We start from the raw sequence: 22,059 nt of genomic DNA on the forward strand, positions 1-22,059 counted from the left end.
TATTTAATCTCCCAATCACTCTGCACAGAGTTAAGCACTCACTGAATATCACTGATCGATTCATTGTCCAATGGCAATTTGTAATTACAATTCTAATACGATGGACTCTCTTGTCTAGAGTGACAAAGAAGACTCAGTCCTGAGACAAAGAACCTGTGGAAAGGAATTGATAATAGTTTTTGTGTTTATGCAGCTCCACTGGTACTCTCTTGACTCCGACAGTCACGTTCCCAGAAGGACACATAATGCAGTGAACAAATAGAAGAGTATGAATATGCAGCATATTAAGAAGGGCGTGCTAAGGATCAATTCAATGAGTGGTATTTATTGAGTGCTTGCTCTGTGCAGAGCACTGTACTAAGTGCTTGGAAGAGCAGATTATAACAGAGTTAGTAGACACATTCCCTGCTTACAGTCTAGAGCCAGGATAAGGCATTAAAATGGAGTCTGGACATGTATATAAGTGCTGTGGCTCTGAGAATGAATTGAATATTAAGTGCCCATAAAAATACAAATTGTCATCTGTGGTGTTTCCAGGGACAATGTACGGATCCAAAAGCAGGACAGTGAAAAAACAGGGTGGAAAAAACATCAATTATTTTGAAATGTGGTGTTGGAAAAGACTTTTGTGAGTACCACGGACTGCCCGAAAGACGAATAAATGGATTTTGGAGCAAATTAAACCAAAGTGGTCTTTGGAAGGCCAAATGACTCGACTTAGATTAGCATATTTTGGACACATAATCAGGAGGACTGATTCTCTGGAGAAGATACTAATGCTAGGAAAAGTCCAGGGAAGACGTGGAAGAGGCAGACCAAGCAGCTAGATGGATAGAAACCATAACAACGAGAACGGAAGAATCATTAGGAAGGCTGCAGGTTATGGTAGAGGACAGGACATTCTGGAAAAACTCTATCCATGGAGTCGCTATCATTCAGAAATGACTCGATGGCACTTAATAATAATAATAATAATGATAATAATAAAAACAATCAACATTGTTTAGGGTTTACGGTGTGCAGAGCACTATACTATGTATAGGTGACACTTTAGACTGTGAGCCCACTGTTGGGTAGGGACTGTCTCTATATCTTGCCAACTTGTACTTCCCAAGTGCTTAGTGCTCTGCACACAGTAAGCGCTCAATAAATATGATTGATGATTGATGATGATGATGATGGAGGAGGGGTAATAGGGGTAATGAGGGCTCAGTCAGGGAAGATCTGTGGAAGGATTTTGGTGCATTATGGCTGATGTTAGCTCAGCAAAACAGAACCAATGTTGCCTATTGGCAAGAGCATGGGCTTGAGAGTCAGAGGTCCTGCCAAGCTCCACCACTTTTCTGCTGTGTGTCCTTGGGCAAATCACTTCACTTCTCTGTGCCTCAGTTCCCTCATCTGCAGAATGGGTATTCAATACCCGTTCATTCATTCAGTCATATTTATTGAGTGTTTACTTTGTGCAGAGCACTGTACTAAGTGCTTGGGAAGTACAAGTTGGCAACATATAGAGGCAGTCCCTACCTAAGAATGGGCTCACAGTCTAGAAGGGGGAAACAGACAAAACAAAACATGTAGACAGGTGTCAAAATCATCAGAACAAATAGAATTAAAGCTACGGGCACATCATTAACAAAATAAACAGAATAGTAAATATGTACAAGTAAAATAAATACAGTCATAAATCTGAACAAATATATACAAGTGTTGTGGGGAGGGGAAGGAGGTAGGGCGGGGGGATGGGGAGGAGGAGAGGAAAAAGGGGGGCTCAGTCTGGGAAGGCCTCCTGGAGGAGGTGAGTTCTCAGTAGGGCTTTGAAGGGTGGAAGACAGCTAGCTTGGCGGATGTGCGGAGGGAGGGTATTCCGGGCCAGGGGGAGGACGTGGGCCGGGGGTCGACGGCGGGACAGGCGAGAATGAGGCCCAGTGAGGAGGTTAGCGGCAGAGGAGCAGAAGGTGAGGTCTGGGCTCCTACTTAGTCTGTGAGCCCCGTGTGGGACCTGATTATCTTGTATCTACCCCAGCACTTTGTACAGTTTTTGGCATACAGTAAGCACTTAATATAACACCATAATTATCATTATTATTATTCTTAGTCAATGGTCTGGGACCAGGCATTTATCAACATTCCTGCTGGACTTGTCCATCTCATGGTGGCTTTTCAGGCAGAAACCTTGAGTACCAATAATGAAGCCCCAGCAGGCATCTCCACTGGTAATAATAATAATAATAATAATAATGTTGGTATTTGTTAAGCGCTTACTATGTGCAAAGCACTGTTCTAAGCACTGGGGTAGATACAAGGTAATCAGGTTGTCCCACGAGGGGCTCACAGTCTTCATCCCCATTTTACAGATGAGGGAACTGAGGCCCAGAGAAGTGAAGTGACTTGCCCAAAGTCACACAGCTGACAAGTGCCGGAGCCGGGATTTGAACCCACGACCTCTGACTCCAAAGCCCGGGCTCTATCCACTGAGCCACGCTGCTTCTCTAGCGTATAATATATTTATTTATATTAATGTCAGTCTCCCCTTCTAGACTGTAAACTTGTTGTGGGCAGGAAACAAGTCTATCAACTCTGTTATATTGTACTCTCCTAAGCGCTTAGTCCAGTGCTCTGCACACAGTAAGTGCTCACTAAATAGGATTGATTGATATAATGGGACATGTTACTCTCCTAATTCCCAGAGCCATGCTCTTACCTTTGGAACAACGATCAGGTCTGGCCCAGTTTCCGACAAACCTTCCAAGATGCAGCAGCAATTGTTGTTCTTATAATTAGGCAATCACAATAATAATAATAATAATAATAATGGTAACATTTATGAAGCATTTACTATGTGCAAAACACTGTTCTAAGCTCTGGGGAGGTTAAAATGATAATAATAATAATAATGGCATTTATTAAGCACTTACTATGTGCAAAGCTCTGTTCTAAGCACTGGAGAGGTTACAAGGTGATCAGGTTGTCCCATGGGGAGCTCACAGTCTTCATCCCCATTTTACAGATGAGGGAACTGAGGCACAGGGAATAATAATAATAATGATGGCATTTATTAAGTGCTTACTATGTGCAAAGCACTCTTCTAAGCACCGGGGAGGTTACAAGGTGATCAGGGTAGTCCCACGGGGTGCTCACAGTCTTAATCCCCATTTTACAGATGAGGTAACTGAGGCACAGGGAAGTTAAGTGACTTGCCCAAAGTCACACAGCTGACAATTGGCAGAGCCAGGATTTGAACCCATGACCTCTGACTCCAAAGCCTGTGCTCTTTCCACTTAGCCACGCTGCTTCTCAATCACAAAGGCTTACTTCTACCATATTGGGTTTTTGCTCCTCCGAACTGTTTCCCACGCAGACTGTCCTTGACCAACACCAGAGAATGAATTTGATTTCTGTAATGCAAAAGGCAATTTGATTTTCTGTATTGAATGTATCTTTTTAATGACTCTCTCTGCTGCTGCCAATTTAGGCTGCAAGTGACCTGACATTGATTTGATGCCGTGACTTAAAATTAAAGCCGCGGAACTGGGAGATGAAAAAGGCCATCTGTCGGGTATCAGAAGGAATATTTCCGCCTTCTTCTAGCCATTTTCCGTAGAAAATGTCTCTTAAGTGTCATTCCTACAAAACATGTTGTTGGAGTAATTGGTCATAGAGCAGCAGATTGCATACTTCTAACAAATATAATAAGTATTTCCCAGAAAGTGCCCCGGAGAAAACATTGGAAATTGAATAAGGCCCATCCGGTAATCATTTCGTTCCTCACAAATATGTATAACTAAGCGGACTCTTCCTGGAACTGGATAAATATTACTAAACAGAATCAATTTAATCTGTGAAAAAGCTGGATGACATGAAATATTTATCCAGATATTTGTTTACTTAACCTTGGGGTCTTGATAAGATATGGTTTGATTTAAAAATTACTCCCAAGAATGTATCAAAGAAGCAACAACTAGAACTGAAACTATTTGGGGAAATATTAATTCTTTCTCTGAGGAAAGTGTGATAGAATCCCACTCCATCTATCGTTATTACTGTTTGGCTTACCTGTGGTATTTACATTTCTATATTTTTACTCTTCAAAATGTTAGACAGTTGTTTTTGATTCATCAGTTTCAATTGATTGATGGCTTTTCCCCGTATATGTTTGCTCTTATGATAAATACCGAGAATCATTTTTGATTGAAAATAACAATTCACAATTTGTAGTCTAGGTGATGGCAAAGTCTCTAATTTTGCAATAGAAAAAACGTAAATGAAATTGCAAATTGCAATAGGAGTGACCCTCTTATTGAAAAAAAGAAAAGTGTATTTCTTAAAGAAAACAGTAATCTTCTGAGGAGACGAGTGAAGCAGACATATCAGTAGGGTGGTCCCCCATTGGGAAAGGGGTTGTCCTCTAGGACATAGAGGACAGAGGATAGAGGAGAAGCGTGATTTAGTGGAAAGAGCCCGGGCTTTGGAGTCAGAGGTCATGGGTTCAAATCCTGGCTCTGCCAACTGCCAGCTGTGTGATTTTGGGCAAGTCACTTAACTTCTCTGTGCCTCAGTTCCCTCATCTGTAAAATGGGGATGAAGACTGTGAGCCCCGCATGGGACAACTTGTTCATCTTGTAACCTCCCCTGCGCTTAGAACAGTGCTTTGCACATAATAAGCACTTAATAAATGCCATTATTATTATCATTATTATTATTATTATTATTATTATTATTATTATTATTATTATTATTACAGAACTGTGAAGGCCAAGACAAAAGGAGGCAGAGTTGTTGAAACAGAGAAAGGTTCAAAATAGGACAGCCCCAGTAGTGCAACAAGATTTCCTCTTTATTCACGCACAATAATAATACTAACAATGGCATTTATTAAGTGCTTACGAAGTGCCGGGCACTGTACTAAGCACTTGGGTGGATACAAGCAAATTGGGTTGAACACAGTTCCTGCCCACGTGGGGCTCAGCGTCTCAATCCACATTTTAAAGATGAGGTAACTGAGGCACAGAGGAGGTGAAGTGACTTGCCCAAGGTCACACAGCAGACAAGCGGCAGTGCTGGAATTAGAACCCATGATTTTCTGGCTCCCAGACCTGTGTACTATCCACTGGGCCCTGATCTTCTCTAATGTGGAGTGTGTGTTGGGCGGGAGGGGTTGGAGTTGAGCGGCTTAGCTCTCCATCTGTTTTTGTACCCTAATTCCCATGCAGGGGTAGGACATCACCATCCACGGACCTATATTTTTATTTATATTAATGTCTGTCTCCCCTCTAGGCTATAAGCTCATTTTGGGCAAGGAATCTACCTGTTATATTCCTCTTTTGTACGAGAAGCAGCGTGGCTCAGTCGAAAGCGCGCGGGCTTTGGAGTCAGAGGTCATGAGTTCAAATCCCAGGTCCACCAACTGTCAGCTGTGTGACTTTGGGCAACTCACTTAACTTCTTTGTGCCTCAGTTCCCTCATCTGTAAAATGGGGATTAAGACTGTGAGCCCACCGTGGGACAGCTGGATCACTTTTAACCTCCCCAGCACTTAGAACAGTGCTTTGCACATAGTAAGCGCTTAATAAATGCCATTATTATTATTATTCTCCCAAGCACTTAGCACAGCGCTCTGCACACAGTAAGTGCTCAATAAATACAATTGACTGACTGATTTTCCCCGTATCGCTCTGACTATAGGTAGGTAATTGTATTCCTAGTTTGGTGTTCCACAGCTAAAGATTCCCAATACCTGTTTCCATAAGCAAAAGCTTTGGCATCTAATGATAGGTACGGCAAGATAACTAGAATTCATCAGTCAGAAAAAGCATCTCTTCTTCTTGAGCAGAGACTTTGGAATACCAACTTCGGGAGGCTGGGAATCGTTTTAAAAACAGTGACAAATGAGAACCAGTGTGGTCTAGTGGGTCGAACATGGCCTTGGGGGTCAGAGGACCTGGATTCTAATCATTCTAATCCTTCTAGACTGTGGGCCCGTTGTTGGGTAGGTACCATCTCTATATGTTGCCATCTTGTATTTCCCAAGTGCTTAGTACAGTGCTCTGCACACATTAAGCGCTCAATAAATACGATTGAATGAATTAATTCATCCAATCATATTTATTGAGCATTTATTGTATACAGAATACTGTACTAAGTGCTAGGAAAGTACAATGCAGCAATGCAGAGAGACAATCCCTGCCCACAACGGGCTTATGCTCTAGAGTGGGGAGACAGACATAAAAACAAGTAAACAGGCCTGACTCTGTCAATTGCTTGCTGTGTACCCAAGGGCAAGTCACCTACCTTCTCTGGACCTGTTTTCTCAATGATAAAATGGGGGTTATATACCTGTTCTCCCTGCTACTTAGGCTGGGAGCCTCGGGCTGGACAAGATCTGTGTCTTAATTAACTCATACCTACCCTAGCTCTTAATAATAATAATAGTAATGATGGTCTCTGTTAATCACTTACTATGTGCAGAGCACTGTTCTAAGCACTGGGGGGATACAAGGTGATCAGGTTGTCCCACGTGGGGCTCACAGTCTTAATCCCCATTTTACAGATAACTGAGGCATAGAGAAGTTAAGTGACTTGCCAAAAGTCACATAGCTGACAACTGGCAGAGCTGGGATTTGAACCCGTGACCTCTGACTCCAAAGCCTCTTAGAACACTGTTTGATAGCACTTAACCAATACCATAAAAAATGCTGCAAATGATACATGGAACATTCTACCAAAGAGCAAGACAGAGCTTTTCAACCTCAACTACACATGTGGATCGATATCTATCAGTAGCAGCATCTTCTCTCAGTCAATCACTCAGTTAATCTTCAAATACTGATAAATGCATACATACAATACAGGGGGTCTGCTAGGCAACTACTAGCCCTTATAATAATAATAATAATAATTCTGGCATTTTGTTAAGCGCTTACTATGTGCAAAGCACTCTTCTAAGCGCTGGGGAGGATACAAAGTGATCAGGTTGTCCCACGTGGGGCTCACAGTCTTCATCCCCATTTTACAGATGAGGTAACTGAGGCTCAGAGAAGTGAAGTGACTTGCCCAAGGTCACACAGCAGACATGTGGCGGAGCCGGAATTCGAACCCATGACCTCTGACTCCAGAGCCCGGGCTCTATCTGCTGAGCCATGCTGCTTCTCTGCCTTTACTGTATGCAGTGCATTCCACTAAGCGCCAGGGATAGTACAGTATAACAATTAACAGACACATTTCCTGCCCACAGTGAGCTTACAGTCTAGAGGGGAGTCATAGTCTAAAGGAGGGAAAGAACCTTTGCCCATCAAGTACTTTAATTATCACCCTATCCTCGTTCCCATAGCATTTATTTACTGACCCTTGTACTGTGCCTCCTCTTATATTTAATTTATATTTAAATGTCTGTCTCCCCCACTGTATTGTAATTCACGTCTATCAATCCCATTGTATTGTACACCCCCAAGGCCTTAGTTCAATGCTCTGCACACAAACACTCCATAATAATCATAATAATGGCATTTATTAAGCACTTACTATGTGCAAAACACTGTTCTAAGCACTGGGGAGGTTACAAGGTGATTGTTCCTCAGGGGGCTCACAGTCTTAATCCCCATTTTACAGATGAGGTAACTGAGGCACAGAGAAGTGAAGTGACTTGCCCAAAGTCACACAGCTGACAATTGGCAGAGCTGGGATTTGAACCCATGACCTCTGACTCCAAAGCCCGGGCTCTTGCCACTGAGCCACGCTGCTTCTCTAAATCAGCAGGCAGCCGTGAAGCTGGGATTCGAACCAAGTTCTCCCAAATCCCAAGCCCTTACTCGCTTACTGACTTACTTACTTACTTACTCCCTTACTGACTAGCCCACACTGCTTCTACTTTTCACAAAGCAAACGACACCTGTAGCTCCTCAAAAATTGATGCCTATGGAAACCCACATCAATATAGGCGGAGGATATTGATCTTGCTTGTACATTTTTTGGCAAGTTCCCGCTGCAGTCGGAGCTATCAAAAATTAGTAATTGCTCTCCGATCTGCCAGCCGCCTACCTACCGCGGTCTGCCAGCAGGGAGAGGATTTGCAGCTCGGGTGTCTACAAAGTCTTTTTCTCAACATTTAGATAGTGACAAAATGCTCGGGGCTTTCGAGGACGGTACTACCATCATCAGCATCTTTCTGGAGAAGGTTGAGAGAAAGTTTGCACCTTCCCGTACTGGAAAGTCTCCCTGCTATCAAAGCTGGAATCAGGAGAAGAGATGCAGCAAACGTAGGGAATGGTCGTGGAGATGCCCAGTCAGGGATATCCAGAATATCAACCAGACAATGGAAGTGAGGAAGAACCCCATCAGGAATTTGGGGCAAAGCGGATAGCGGTAGATTACCCATCACTGTAGCATAATAATGATGGCATTTATTAAGCACTTACTATGTGCAAAGCACTGTTCTAAGTGCTGGGGAGGTTACAATAATAATAATGGTATTTTTTAAGCACTTACTATGTGCAAAGCACTGTTCTAAGCATTTGGGAGGTTACAAGGTGATGAGGTTGTCCCACGGGGGGCTCACAGTTTTAATCCCCATTGTACAGATGAGGGAACTGAGGCACAGAGAAGTTAAGTGACTTGCCCAAAGTCACACAACTGACAGTTGGCAGAGCTGGGATTTGAATCCATGACCTCTGACTCCAAAGCCTGGGCTCTTTCCATTGAGCCATACTGCTTCCCTAATCAGTATTAGAGCATATTAATCAGTATTACTGTTTGATTCCTTCCCTTAGGGAACTTTCAGCCTCAAGGGATTTTCTATAATAATAATAATGATGGCATTTATTAAGCACTTACTTTATGCAAAGCACTGTTCTAAGTGCTGGGGAAGTTACAAGATGATCAGGTTGTCCCATGGGGGGGCTCACAGTCTTAATCCCCATTTTACAGATGAGGTAACTGAGGCCCAGAGAAGTGAAGTGACTTGCCCAAAGTCACACAGCTGACAATTGGCAGACCCAGAATTTGAACCCATGACCTCTGACTCCAAAGCCCCGGCTCTTTCCACTGGACCATGCTGCTTCTCTGCTGTTTCTATGTTTATATCTCTTATGCTGCATCATTATTTGTGCTTTATTCTTGTGGATTCATTTTTGGTGGAATTAGGGAACAAATGAATCCTTTTTTTTTCCTTTGTGATGCATGACCTGTGGAAAATTGGTCAGGTGAGAGATCTGTAGGACAGATATTTCCTACTCTATTTATTTTTTTTTCTACAAAGTTTTTTTTTTTTGCTCAAAAATGTTGATTATGACCATAGAATTAGAGAAGGTGTTCACTGTGGACAGGGAATCTGTTTATTGTTATTCTGTACTCTCCCAAACGCTTAGTAAAGTGCTTTGCACACAGTAAGCAATCAATAAATATAAAGATGCATGGGCAGGGAATGAGTCTGTTATATTGTTGTGTTGCACTCTCCCAAGTGCTGAGTACATAGTAAGTGCTAAAGAAATAGCATTGATTTACTGATTGATTGATTGATGAGGTCTACCATGTAGGCTGAATGGAGAGCAGTGGTCCAGGAATGAGTTTTTGACCCCTGGCCAGTACACTTTATGTACCCCTACATGGACTCATGGATACGTGGATACATCAGTATCCATGAGCTAGGAAGTTGTGAAGAGCTGGAGGATAGAAGCCTTAAACTCAAGAAATGCAGTCAGGCACCTGCGATAGACTCATTCGTTCAGTCATATTTATTGAGCTCTTACTGTGTGCAAAGCACTGTACTAAGCACTTGCGAGAATACGATAGACCTGTTCTGATTCCAAGATACATTGCCAAGATCCGCCCTTTCCGCTCCATCCAAACCGCTACCCTGCTCATTCATGCTCTCATCCTATCCCGTCTGGACTACTGCATCAGCCTTCTCTCTGATCTCCCATCCTCCTGCCTCTCCCCACTTCAATCCATACTTCATGCTGCTGCCCAGATTGTCTTTGTCCAGAAATGCTCTGGGCATGTTACTCCCCTCCTCAAAAATCTCCAGTGGCTACCAATCAATCTGCGCATCAGGCAGAAACTTCTCACCCTGGGCTTCAAGGCTGTCAATCACCTCGCCCCCTCCTACCTCAACTCCCTTCTCTCCTTGTACAGCCCAGCTCGCACCCTCGCTCCTCTGCCGCTAATCTCCTCACTGTGCCTCGTTCTCGCCTGTCCCACCATCGACCCCCAGCCCACGTCCTTCCCGTGGCCTGGAATGCCCTCCCTCTGCCCATCTGCCAAGCTAGCTCTCTTCCTCCCTTCAAGGCCCTACTGAGAACTCACCTCCTCCAGGAGGCCTTCCCAGACTGAGCCCCTTCCTTCCTCTCCCCCTCGTCCCCCTCTCCATCCCCCCATCTTACCTCCTTCCCTTCCCTGCAGCACCTGTACATATGTATATATGTTTGTACCTATAAGCCCACTGTTGGGTAGGAACTGTCTCTATATGTTGCCAACTTGTACTTCCCAAGCGCTTAGTACAGTGCTCTGCACACAGTAAGCGCTCAATACGATTGATTGATTGATTTGTTACTCTATTGATTTATTTATCTTACTTGTACATATCTATTCTATTTATTTTATTTTGTTAGTATGTTTGGTTTTGTTCTCTGTCTCCCCCTTTTAGACTGTGAGCCCACTGTTGGGTAGGGACTGTCTCTATATGTTGCCAACTTGTACTTCCCAAGCGCTTAGTACAGTGTTCTGCACACAGTAAGCACTCAATAAATATGATTGATTGATTGATTGATTCCAATCCAACTATGGTTGCAGTTGGCAATTGCCATATACCCTTGGTTTAAGGTCACAGCACCTTGGGAAGTTGCTACGAGCATGCATGGCTGGCAACAAGTGAGGGTTGTCTATGGAAACTCAGGTGGAAGTAACAATAATGATGATAATTGTGGTATTGGTTGAGCACTTACTATGTGACCTGCATGGTACTCAGCCCTAGAGTGGAGACAAGTAACTGGGTTGGACACAGTTCCTGCCCCACGTGGGGCTCACAGTCTTAATCCTATTTTACAGATGAGGTAACTGAGGCACAGAAAAGGACATGACTTGGCCAAGGTCACACAGCATACAGGTGGCAAAGCTGGGATTAGAACCCACGACCTATCCACTTGTGGTTCCTAGTGGATAGAGAATGGACCTGAGAGTCAGAATGACTTGGGTTCTAATCCTGCCTCCACCACTTCTCTGCTGTGTGACCTTGGGTAAGTCACTTCACTTCTCCTTTTCCCCAGCTCTCCCTCTGCCTCCCACCCTCTAACTGAGAGTATCACTCAAGGTTCTGTTCTGGACCCAGACTGAACCCCCTTTTTGCTCTCCTCCTCCCCATCCCCCCCCACCCTACCTCCTTCCCCTCCCCACAGCACCTGTATATATGTTTGTACAGATTTATTACTCTATTTATTTTACTTGTACATATTTACTATTCTATTTATTTTGTTAATGATGTGCATCTAGCTTTATTTCTATTTATTCTGATGACTTGAGACCTGTCCACATGTTTTGTTTTGTTGTCTGTCTCCCCCTTCTAGACTATGAGCCCGTTGTTGGGTAGGGACCGTCTCTATATGTTGCCAACTTGTACTTCCCAAGCGCTTAGTACAGTGCTCTGCACACAGTAAGTGCTCAATAAATACGATTGAACTGAATGAATGAATGACCTTTTTCTCACTTTACACTTTCTTTTAGGGAGCTCACATAGTCCCACAGCTTCAACTACTGTCTCTATGCAGATGACTCCCCACATCGACCTCACTAGCCTTGATTTCACCCCTCTGAAATCTCGTATTTGCTATTGTGAAGCAGCATGGCCTAGTTGAAAGAGCAGACGCCTGGGAATCGGAGGACCTGGGGTCTAATCCCGACTCTGCCGCTTACCTGGTGTGTTACTGTGGGCAAGGCACTTAACTTCTCTGTGTCTCAGTTACTTAATCTGCAAAATGGGGATCTAATGCCTGTGCTCCCTCCTACTTAGAATGTGAGCCCTATGTGGGACCTGAATATCTTGTTTCTACCCAGGGCTTAGTACAGTGCTTGACACATAGTAAGCGCTTAACAAATACCACATTTATTATTATTAATATTATTATGATGATTACTATTACTTCATTGGTATCTCTACATGAATGACCATCTGGCAACTCACTCAAAACAACCAAAACAGAATTCACCTTCCTTCTGAAGTCCTCTTATCCACCTAAAGTTCCCATCTCAGTTGACAACACCACTGTTCTCGTCATCTCTGAAGGCTACAGTCTTGGCATTCATTATTTTTGACTTTTCTTTCTGTTTCTCAAACACAATAATCATTCTCACACAAAATCCAACTGGGTTTTTCTCCACAACATTTCCAGGATCAGCATCTTCCTCTCCATCCAAAGTATCCCTATCCTGGTTCAATTCATTTTCATTTCCCAGCTTGTTATCCCAGTTTTTATACCGCATTAACCACCTCTCTAACCTTCGAGCTTCTGGTCTCTGCCAACTCCAGTCAAAACTTCACTCTATTGCCTGAATCATTTTTTCCTAAACCCAAGTTCTCCGTGTCTCCTTATGCCTCAAAATCTCAGCTGGTTACTTATTCTTCAGCACATCAAGGAGAAACACTAACCATTCACTTTAAAGCACTCAGTCTGATCTCTCCCTCTAATGTAGCCAGTCTCTTCATGACTCCATTCTGACTCTCATTCTTCGTTCTTCTCAAGCTATCTGGTTCACTGTGCCTCTCTTTTCTCACCTCTGGACAAGCTCTGTTTCTCATGCCTCACTCCCAAACCCTCCTGGAACTTCATCCCATTTCAAAACTAACATTCCATTGCTCTCCCAAGGTTCAAATCTTTTCTTAGATTATAATAATAATAATAATAATGATGGCATTTCTTAAGCGCTTACTATAATAATAATAATAATAATAATAATAATGATGGCATTTCTTAAGCGCTTACTATAATAATAATAATAAGAATAATAATAATGATGGTATTTGTTAAGTGCTTACTAGTATGAAGCACTGTTCTAAGCACTGGGGCGATACAAGGTGATCAGGTTGTCCCACGTGGGGCTCACAGTCTTAATCTTCATTTTACTGATGAGGAAACTGAGGCACAGAGAAGTTAAGTGGCTCGCTCAAGGTCACACAGCTGACAAGTGGCAGAGCTGGGATTCGAACCCATGACCTCTGACTTCCAAGCGTGCACTCTTTCCACTGAGCCATGCTGCTTCTCTGATGTGCAAAGCACATCACTATGTGTGAAGCACTGTTCTAAGCGAGATCACATCTTCTCCTAGTGGCTTTCCCCTATTAATTTCTAATCTCCCCTGCTTTTATCTTCCCTCTACTGCCTTTTCAGCACTTCTCCACTGCCTAAGCATTGAAGCCCTCACAATCTCCTGTATTCAGAGAAGCAGCATGACCTAGTGAGCAGTACATGGGCTGGGGAGTTAACAGGACCCGAGTTCTAATCCCATCTGTGACCGTATGTCTGCTGTGTGACCTTGAGCAAGTCACTTCATTTCTCTATGCCTCAGGTACCTCATCTGTAAATTGGGGATTAAGACTGTGAGCCCCATGTGGGACAGGGACGTGTCCAACCCTATTTCCTTTTATCCACCCCAGTTCTTAGTACAGTGCCTGGCACATATCAATTCCACTTTCACAACATCGCTAAAATCTGCCCTTTCCTCTCCATCCAAACTGCTGTCATGGTGATCCAATCACTTATCCTACCCTGGCTTGATTACTGTATTATTCATTCATTCATTCATTCATATTTATTGAGCGCTTACTGTGTGCAGAGCACTGTACTAAGCGCTTGGAAAGAACAATTCAGCAACAGATAGACAATCCCTACCCAACAATGGGCTCAAAGTCTAGGAGGGGGAGACAGACAACAAAACAAAACAAGGAGACAGGCATCAACAGCAGATAGAAGATGAGGTTTTAAAAGGAGGGATCTGAAGGTGGAGAGAGTGGTGGACTTTGAGATAGTTATATTATTCATTATTATTTATTATAATAATAATGATGGTATTTGTTAAGTGCTTACTATGTGCCAAGCACTGTTCTAAGCGCTGGTGTAGATACGAGGTAAGCAGGTTGTCCCACATGGGGCTCACAGTCTCAATCCCCACTTTCCAGATGAGGGAACCGAGGCCCAGAGAAGTGAAATCGCTAAAATCTCATCTCATCTGTGAAATCGCTAAATCTCATGAAATCTCTCGCTCCATCCCTTCTCCCCTCCTTAACTTCCATCTTCAACCGCTCACTCTCCACTGGTTCCTTCCCCTCTGCCTTCAAACATGCCCATGTCTCTCCCATCCTAAAAAAACCCTCTCTTGACCCCACCTCGCCTTCTAGTTATCGCCCCATACCCCTCCTACCATTCCTTTCCAAACTCCTTGAACGAGTTGTCTACATGCGCTGCCTAGAATTCCTCAACACCAACTCTCCCCTAGACCCCCTCCAGTCTGGCTTCCATCCCCTTCATTCCATGGAAACTGCCCTTTCAAAGGTCACCAATGACCTCCTGCTTGCCAAATCCAACGGCTCATACTCTGTCCTAATCCTCCTCGACCTCTCAGCAGCCTTTGACACTGTGGACCACCCCCTTCTTCTCAACACGCTATCTGACCTTGGCTTCCCAGACTCCGTCCTCTCCTGGTTCTCCTCTTATCTCTCCGGTCGTTCTTTCTCAGTCTCTTTTGCAGGCTCCTCCTCCCCCTCCCATCCTCTTACTGTGGGGGTTCCCCAAGGTTCAGTGCTTGGTCCCCTTGTGTTCTCAATCTACACGCACTCCCTTGGTGACCTCATTCGCTCCCACGGCTTCAACTATCATCTCTACGCTGATGACACCCAGATCTACATCTCTGCCCCTGCTCTCTCCCCCTCTCTCCAGGCTCGAATCTCCTCCTGCCTTCAGGACATCTCCATCTGGATGTCTGCCCGCCACCTAAAGCTCAACGTGTCGAAGACTGAACTCCTTGTCTTCCCTCCCAAACCTTGTCCTCTCCCTGACTTTCCCATCTCTGTTGACGGCACTACCATCCTTCCCGTCTCACAATCCTGCAACCTTGGTGTCATCCTCGACTCCGCTCTGTCATTCACCCCTCACATCCAAGCCGTCACCAAAACCTGCTGGTCTCAGCTCCGCAACATTGCCAAGATCCGCCCTTTCCTCTCCATCCATACCGCTACCCTGCTCACTCAAGCTCTCATCCTATCCCGTCTGGACTACTGCACCAGCCTTCTCTCTGATCTCCCATCCTCGTGTCTCTCTCCACTTCAATCCATACTTCATGCTGCTGCCCGGATTATCTTTGTCCAGAAACGCTCTGGGCATATTACTCCCCTCCTCAAAAATCTCCAGTGGCTACCAATCAATCTGCGCATCAGGCAGAAACTCCTCACCCTGGGCTTCAAGGCTGTCCATCACCTCGCCCCCTCCTACCTCACCTCCCTTCTCTCCTTCTACAGCCCAGCCCGCACCCTCCGCTCCTCCACCGCTAATCTCCTCACCATACCTCGTTCTCGCCTGTCCCGCCATCGACCCCCAGCCCACGTCATCCCCCGGGCCTGGAATGCCCTCCCTCTGCCCATCCGCCAAGCTAGCTCTCTTCCTCCCTTCAAGGCCCTACTGAGAGCTCACCTCCTCCAGGAGTCCTTCCCAGACTGAGCCCCTTCCTTCCTCTCCCCCTTGTCTCCCTCTCCATCCCACCATCTTACCTCCTTCCCTTCCCCACAGCACCTGTATATATGTATATATATTCGTACATATTTTTTACTCTATTTATTTATTTGTTTATTTATTTTACTTGTACATATCTATCCTATTTATTTTATTTTGTTAGTATGTTTGGTTTTGTTCTCTGTCTCCCCCTTTTAGACTGTGAGACCACTGTTGGGTAGGGACTGTCTCTATATGTTGCCAATTTGTACTTCCCAAGCGCTTAGTACAGTGCTCTGCACATAGTAAGTGCTCAATAAATACGATTGATTGATTGATTGAAATGGCCCACCCAAGGTCAGCAGACGAGCAGCAGAGCCAGGATTAGAACCCCTGACCCTTGGATTCCCAGGCCCAGGCTCTAGCCACTAGGCCACGCCGGCCGCTGGGCCCGGGGGCCGGCTTAGCAGAGAGGAAGGGTTGAACGCTCCGGCCGCTTTGGCTCCCTCGTGGGAGGGAATCGTGACAGGAAATGAAAAGGGCTAGTTAACCGGCACCCGGGGTGGGGAAAGTAGGGAAAGTATTAGCTTCCTTAGTCACCTCCCTGCCTCCTGTCTCTCCCCACTCCATTCCATACTTCACTCTGCTGCTCAGATCACTTTTCTACAGTGTTTCCCCACTCCTCAAGAAACTCCAGTGGTGACCCATCCACCTCCACATCAAACAGAAATGCCTCACCTTTGGCTTTAAAGCACTCCATCACCTTGCCCCCTCCTACCTCACCTTGCTACTCTTTACTACAACCCATCCCGCTCACTCGGCTCCTCTAACGCTAACCTTCTCACTGTAGCTCAATCTCGTCTATCTCCCCACCAACCTCTCTCCCACATCCTGCCTATGGCCTGGAATGCCCTCCCACCTAGTATCATAAGACAATTACTCTCTCCCCCTTCAATGCCTTATTGAAGGCATATCTCCTCCAAGAGGCTTTCCCTGACTAAACCCTCCTATCCTCTTCTCCCACTCCCTTTTGCATCACCCTGATTTGCTCCTTTCATTCATCCCCCTTCTCAGCTCCACAGCATTTATGCACATATCTGCAATGTATTTATTTATATTAATATCTGTCTTCCTGCTAGACTGTAAGCTCTTTGTGGGCAGGGAATATGTCTCTATTGTTATATTGTACTCTCCCAATAACTTAGTACAGTGCTCTGCACACAATAAGCACTCAATAAATATGATCGAATGAATGAACAAATGAACAGTAAGTCCTTAACAAATACCACCATTATTATTATTATTATTCCTTTGAAACACATTGTAACGCATCTTATTACTGTACATATTCATTCAATCATATTTATTGAGCACTTACTGTGTGCAGGGCACTGTACTAAGCACTTGGGAAGTACAAGTTGGCAACATATAGAGACGGTCCCTACCCAACAGCGGGCTCACAGTCTAGAAGTACATAGGTACTTATGCTTATTCTTTAGTTCAGTTTGTCTGTGAAAAAGCTTCATTAATGGTAAAATATGCCTTCATTTTCATTTTCAAGTGCTGTGTACTGCATCCTGAAAACAAGTGCTCAAGAAATCCTTTTGATCAATTGATCACTGCTGGCATTCAAACTGAAAATCTGTAAAATGAAATATTTGTATTTCCAAATGGATTTCAACTATTATTCAAATGAACACATCCTTTGAATAATATATGCCAAGAAAACTCTCTGGACACACATCCCAGAACGACTTTAAGGCAGAAGCTGGAATGTTCTGAAGAGGGTGTGTCCATGGAGTGGCTATGGATCAGAAACAACTCAACAGCATTTGAAGAAGAAGATCTCCAAAGTTGGGCTTATGTCATATCTGTGATTGAAACTGAATTTCAATTTTTTTAACAACTAAATAATTTCCTTTCATTTCTTTAGGTCACAGACATGATGCTTCAGGACAAACCTTATCCTGACTGGGGAAAATCTGCTCGAGCTTTCTGGAAAAAAGGAAATATTAGGATCATTTTATTCTGGTAAGACATTTTCTTTTCTAGAGATTTATTCATATTTACAGGCCTTTTTCAAAATTCCCCCTTTATGGTGATGATGATGATAATGATAATAATAATAATAATTGCATTTGTTAAACACTTACTATGTGTCAAGCACTGATCTAAGTCCTGGGGTACATACAAGGTAATCAGGTTATTCCACATGGGGCTCACAGTCTTAATCCTCATTTTACAGATGAGGTAACTGAGGCACAGAGAAGTTAAGTGATTTGCCCGGGGTCACACAGCAGACAAGTGAAGGAGGCAGGATTAGAACCAATGTCCTCTGACTCCAAATCCCATGCTCTTTCCACTAAGCCACGCAGCTTTGGGAGAGTAGTTTTAAGGGAATACTACAAAACTATTAAATTGCTCATTAGAGTGCTATAACACTGCTTAGTGAGTAAACATGGGTTACTTTCAGTGAAATTAAAAAAAAATGAGGGCTGGTTTGTTTTTTGAGGCATAAATGGAAGTAAAACGTTTACATAGTTTCAACTCAGTTTGGCAGTGGGAATCTGAGTCTTGTCCTTCTTTAAATTAAAGTACAATACTGGATAAAAGGCACAAACCTTTGCCGAAAGACAGACACATTATCAGGAAGAGTTGGCCTTTGACTCTCCAGCTTGGTTAGATATTCTCCTCTCTGCCCTGGCTACCATGTACCTCCTGTTTTATTCCTTTCTGCCACCTCCACAGTGATGTGTGCATTTGAATATTAGCGGCAGTCCATTTCCCTGTTTCAGGAATGATTGTATGTTGTATAAATCAAATAGAACGCATTTTAGAATAACATGATTTGATTGTCACATTAGTTAAGAACAATGAAGCAGCACGGGAAGCAGTGTTCCTAATTCATTCATTCATTCAATATATCGTATTTATTGAGTGCTTGCTATGTGCAGAGCACTGTATTAAGCACTTGGGAAGTACAAATCGGCAACAGAGATGGTCCCTACACAAAAACGGGCTCACAGTCTAGAAGTAGGAGACAGACAACAAAACAAGTAGGGAAAGAGCATGGGCTTGGAAGTGAGGCTTCTAATATTAGTTTTTCCACTAACCTGCTATATGACCTTGGGCAAATCATTTGACTTCTCTGCGCCTCAGTTTCTTCATCTGTAAAATGGGGATTCATTACCTGTTGTCCCTCATACTTAGACTGTGAACTCCCTGTAGGACCAAGACTGTGTTTGACGTGATTGTCTTGTTTCTCCACTTAGGCTTAGTATAGTGCTTGACACAGAGTCAGTGCTTAACAAATACAATTATTTTTATTAATCCAATATATCATCGATGTGCTATATTGAAACAAATCCTCCAGGCCAGAGTTGGTGGCATGATAGGGAACTTTAAAATTAATTGTTGGTAGATGATAGAGAATAGTTTAATCTGCTTCACTTTTCTCCTGATGTTAGACAGAAAATCTCATTTCATTTGTCGAGTACATATCTCATGCCGCTGAGATCATGCATGGGTGAATTTGTGACTGAAAAGGACAGTGAAGAACCCAGAGACCCAGGCACACTGTGCCTCCACAAGGGCTGACCCTTGGGATTCCATCTTTGAAATTTTCAGTGCTATACTCTGTTTTTGCTTTTGATCTGCATTTGAGGAAGGCAAGCAGTTTTTAGGTACCAAATCTTCATATTTCACAATAAATAAGTGGTTAGGAAAAATGTAATTGTTCCTCAACTACCTTTGGCTCATAGCAGTATTATTCGACGAGGCTTATTTCTTTGACGGATGAAATGAAACAGCTCAGACTAAATTCTTGAAAAGCAGACAAGAGCATTTTAAGACCTCTAGTTGTAAAACTCAGTTGTTCAGTTGTGTTTGTTATATACCTGTATATATGTATATATGCTTGTACATATTTATTACTCTATTTATTTATTTATTTATTTTACTTGTATATATCTATTCTATTTATTTTATTTTGTTAATATGTTTGGTTTGGTTCTCTGTCTCTCCCTTCTAGACTGTGAGCCCACTGTTGGGTAGGGACTGTCTCTATATGTTGCCAACTTGTACTTCCCAAGCACTTAGTACAGTGCTCTGCACACAGTAAGTGCTCAATAAATACGATTGATTGATTGATTGTTAGATGTCCATTCAATCTGAGCTTACAGGAGGCAAAGGCATTGCAGCATTCAGTGTTATTATTTCAAAGGACTATTTATTTTTCACCCTCTATTATCTGCAGGCAGAGGCAGAAAACCAAGATGTGGTAGAAAAGGGCATGCTCCATGAGGTCCCCTTAATTATTATTAATAATAATGATGATGGTATTTGTTAAGCGCTTACTATGTGTTCTAAGTGCTGGGGTAGATACAGGGTAATCAGCTTGTCCCACGTGGGGCTCACAGTCTTAATCCCCCTTTTACAGATGAGGTAACTGAGGCATAGAGAAGTTAAGTGGCTTACCCAAGTCACCCAGCAGACACATGGCAGAGCCACAATCAGATCTGTGTCCTTGGGCAAGTCCCTTCCTTCTGACCTCAGGTTGGTCATTAGAGAAGCCGCATGACGTAGTGGAAAGAGCCCGGGCTTGGGAATCAGAGGTCATGGGTTTTAATCCTGGCTCCTCCCCTTGTCAGCTGGGTGACTTTGGGCAAGTCCCTTAACTTCTCTGTGCCTCAGTTCCCTCATCTGTAAAATGGGGATTAAGACTGTGAGCCCCACGTGGGACAACCTCATAACCTTGTATCTATCCCAGCGCTTAGAACAGTGCTTGGCATATAGTAAGCACTTAACAAATGCCATCATTATTATTATTATTAGGTAGTCAGATATCTTTCAGATCCAATGACTGCTGACCATAGAACTTGAATCACTTTGGGGCCATGAGTATGGGAAAATGGATAATTGCATTTGCCATGATTAAACAGTAGAATGTAAGCTTACCTCTAGACTATACATTCATTGAGAACAGGGAATGTGTCAGTCCATTGTATTTATTTAGTACTTTGTATGTAGCACTGTTCTAAGTGCTTGGGAGAGTACAGTATAATAACATAAAAGACACAACATTCCCTTCCCTTGTATTGAACTCATCCAAGCTCTTCATACAGTACTGACTCTACACACAGTAAGCATTCTGTAAGTACGATTGAATGATTATTAATAATAATAATAATAATAATGACATTTATTAAGCACTTACTATGTGCAAAGCACTGTTCTAAGTGCTGGGGAGGTTACAAGGTGATCAAGTTGTCCCACGTGGGGCTCACAGTCTTCATCCCCATTTTACAGATGAGGGAACTGAGGCACAGAGAAGTTAAGTGACTTGCCCAAAGTCACACTGCTGACAATTGGCAGAGCCGGGATTTGAACCCATGGCCATATGTGAATATGTGCGTTGCATGAGAGCAAAGAGTCATTCATTCAATCGTATTTATTGAGCACTTACTGTGTGCAGAGCACTGTACTAAGCGCTTGGGAAGTACAAGTTGGAAACATATAGAGACGGCCCTACCCAACAACGAGCTCACGGTCTAGAGACATTAATACAAATAGATAAAACAATCAATTACAGATATCTACAAATAGGTACATATGTGCTGTGGGGAGTCACTCATTCAATGTTATTTATTGAGCGCTTACTGTGTGCAGAGCACTGGACTAAGTGCCAAGGATAAAGCCATGATTATGGGTTAGTGAGGCAGGGAGGATGGCGGTGCTGTCTATAGTTATGGGCAAGAACAGGGTTTGGGTGGGAAGAGGAAGAATTCTATTTTGGATATATTAAGTTTGAGGTATCAATAGGCCATTCAAGTAGAGATGTCCTGAAAGCAGGAGGAATTATGAGACTGCAGAGAAGGAGAAAGATCAGAGTTGGAGATGTATTTGGGGGAGTCCCCTCCATAGAAATGGTAGTTGATTCCATGGGAGCAAATGAGTTCTCCAAGGGACAGAGTGCAGATAGAGAACAGAAGGAGGCCTAGAATCATTCGTTCATTCATTCAATTGTATTTATTGAGTACTTACTGTGTGCAGAGCACTGCTTGGGAAGTACAAGTTGGCAACATCTAGAGACGGTCCCTACCCAACAACAGGCTCACAGTCTAGATGGGGGAGACAGACAACAAAACAAATTAGGAGGTAGAGAGGATAAGCCTGTAAAAGGGACTGAGAATGAGCAGCCAGCGAGATAGGAGGGGAGCCAGGAGAGGACAGTGACAGTGAAGCCAAGGTTAGATAATGTTTCCAGGAGAAAGGGATGGTCCACAGTGTTGAAAGCAGATGGGATTTTGCGGAAGATTATGATTAAAAGCACAACTCCTCCAGAGGCCTTTCCTGACTCAGCCCCCATTTCCTGTTCT

General features: G+C 43.5%; 1 protein-coding gene across 4 annotated transcripts in view; it reads left to right on the plus strand.

The window, feature by feature from the left end:
• Nucleotides 1-22,059, plus strand: part of TMEM117 (transmembrane protein 117) — a 603,664-nt gene that overhangs the window by 383,871 nt on the left and 197,734 nt on the right. For all 4 annotated transcript variants that reach the window (XM_038742118.1, XM_038742110.1, XM_038742126.1 and 1 more), the window contains one exon: nt 17,616-17,713. In XM_038742118.1, the coding sequence (XP_038598046.1) occupies nt 17,616-17,713 (98 nt within the window). The remainder of the gene's footprint in view (nt 1-17,615; nt 17,714-22,059) is intronic.

Source organism: Tachyglossus aculeatus, chromosome 2, assembly GCF_015852505.1.
Source record: "Tachyglossus aculeatus isolate mTacAcu1 chromosome 2, mTacAcu1.pri, whole genome shotgun sequence".
Classification (NCBI taxonomy): domain Eukaryota; kingdom Metazoa; phylum Chordata; class Mammalia; order Monotremata; family Tachyglossidae; genus Tachyglossus; species Tachyglossus aculeatus.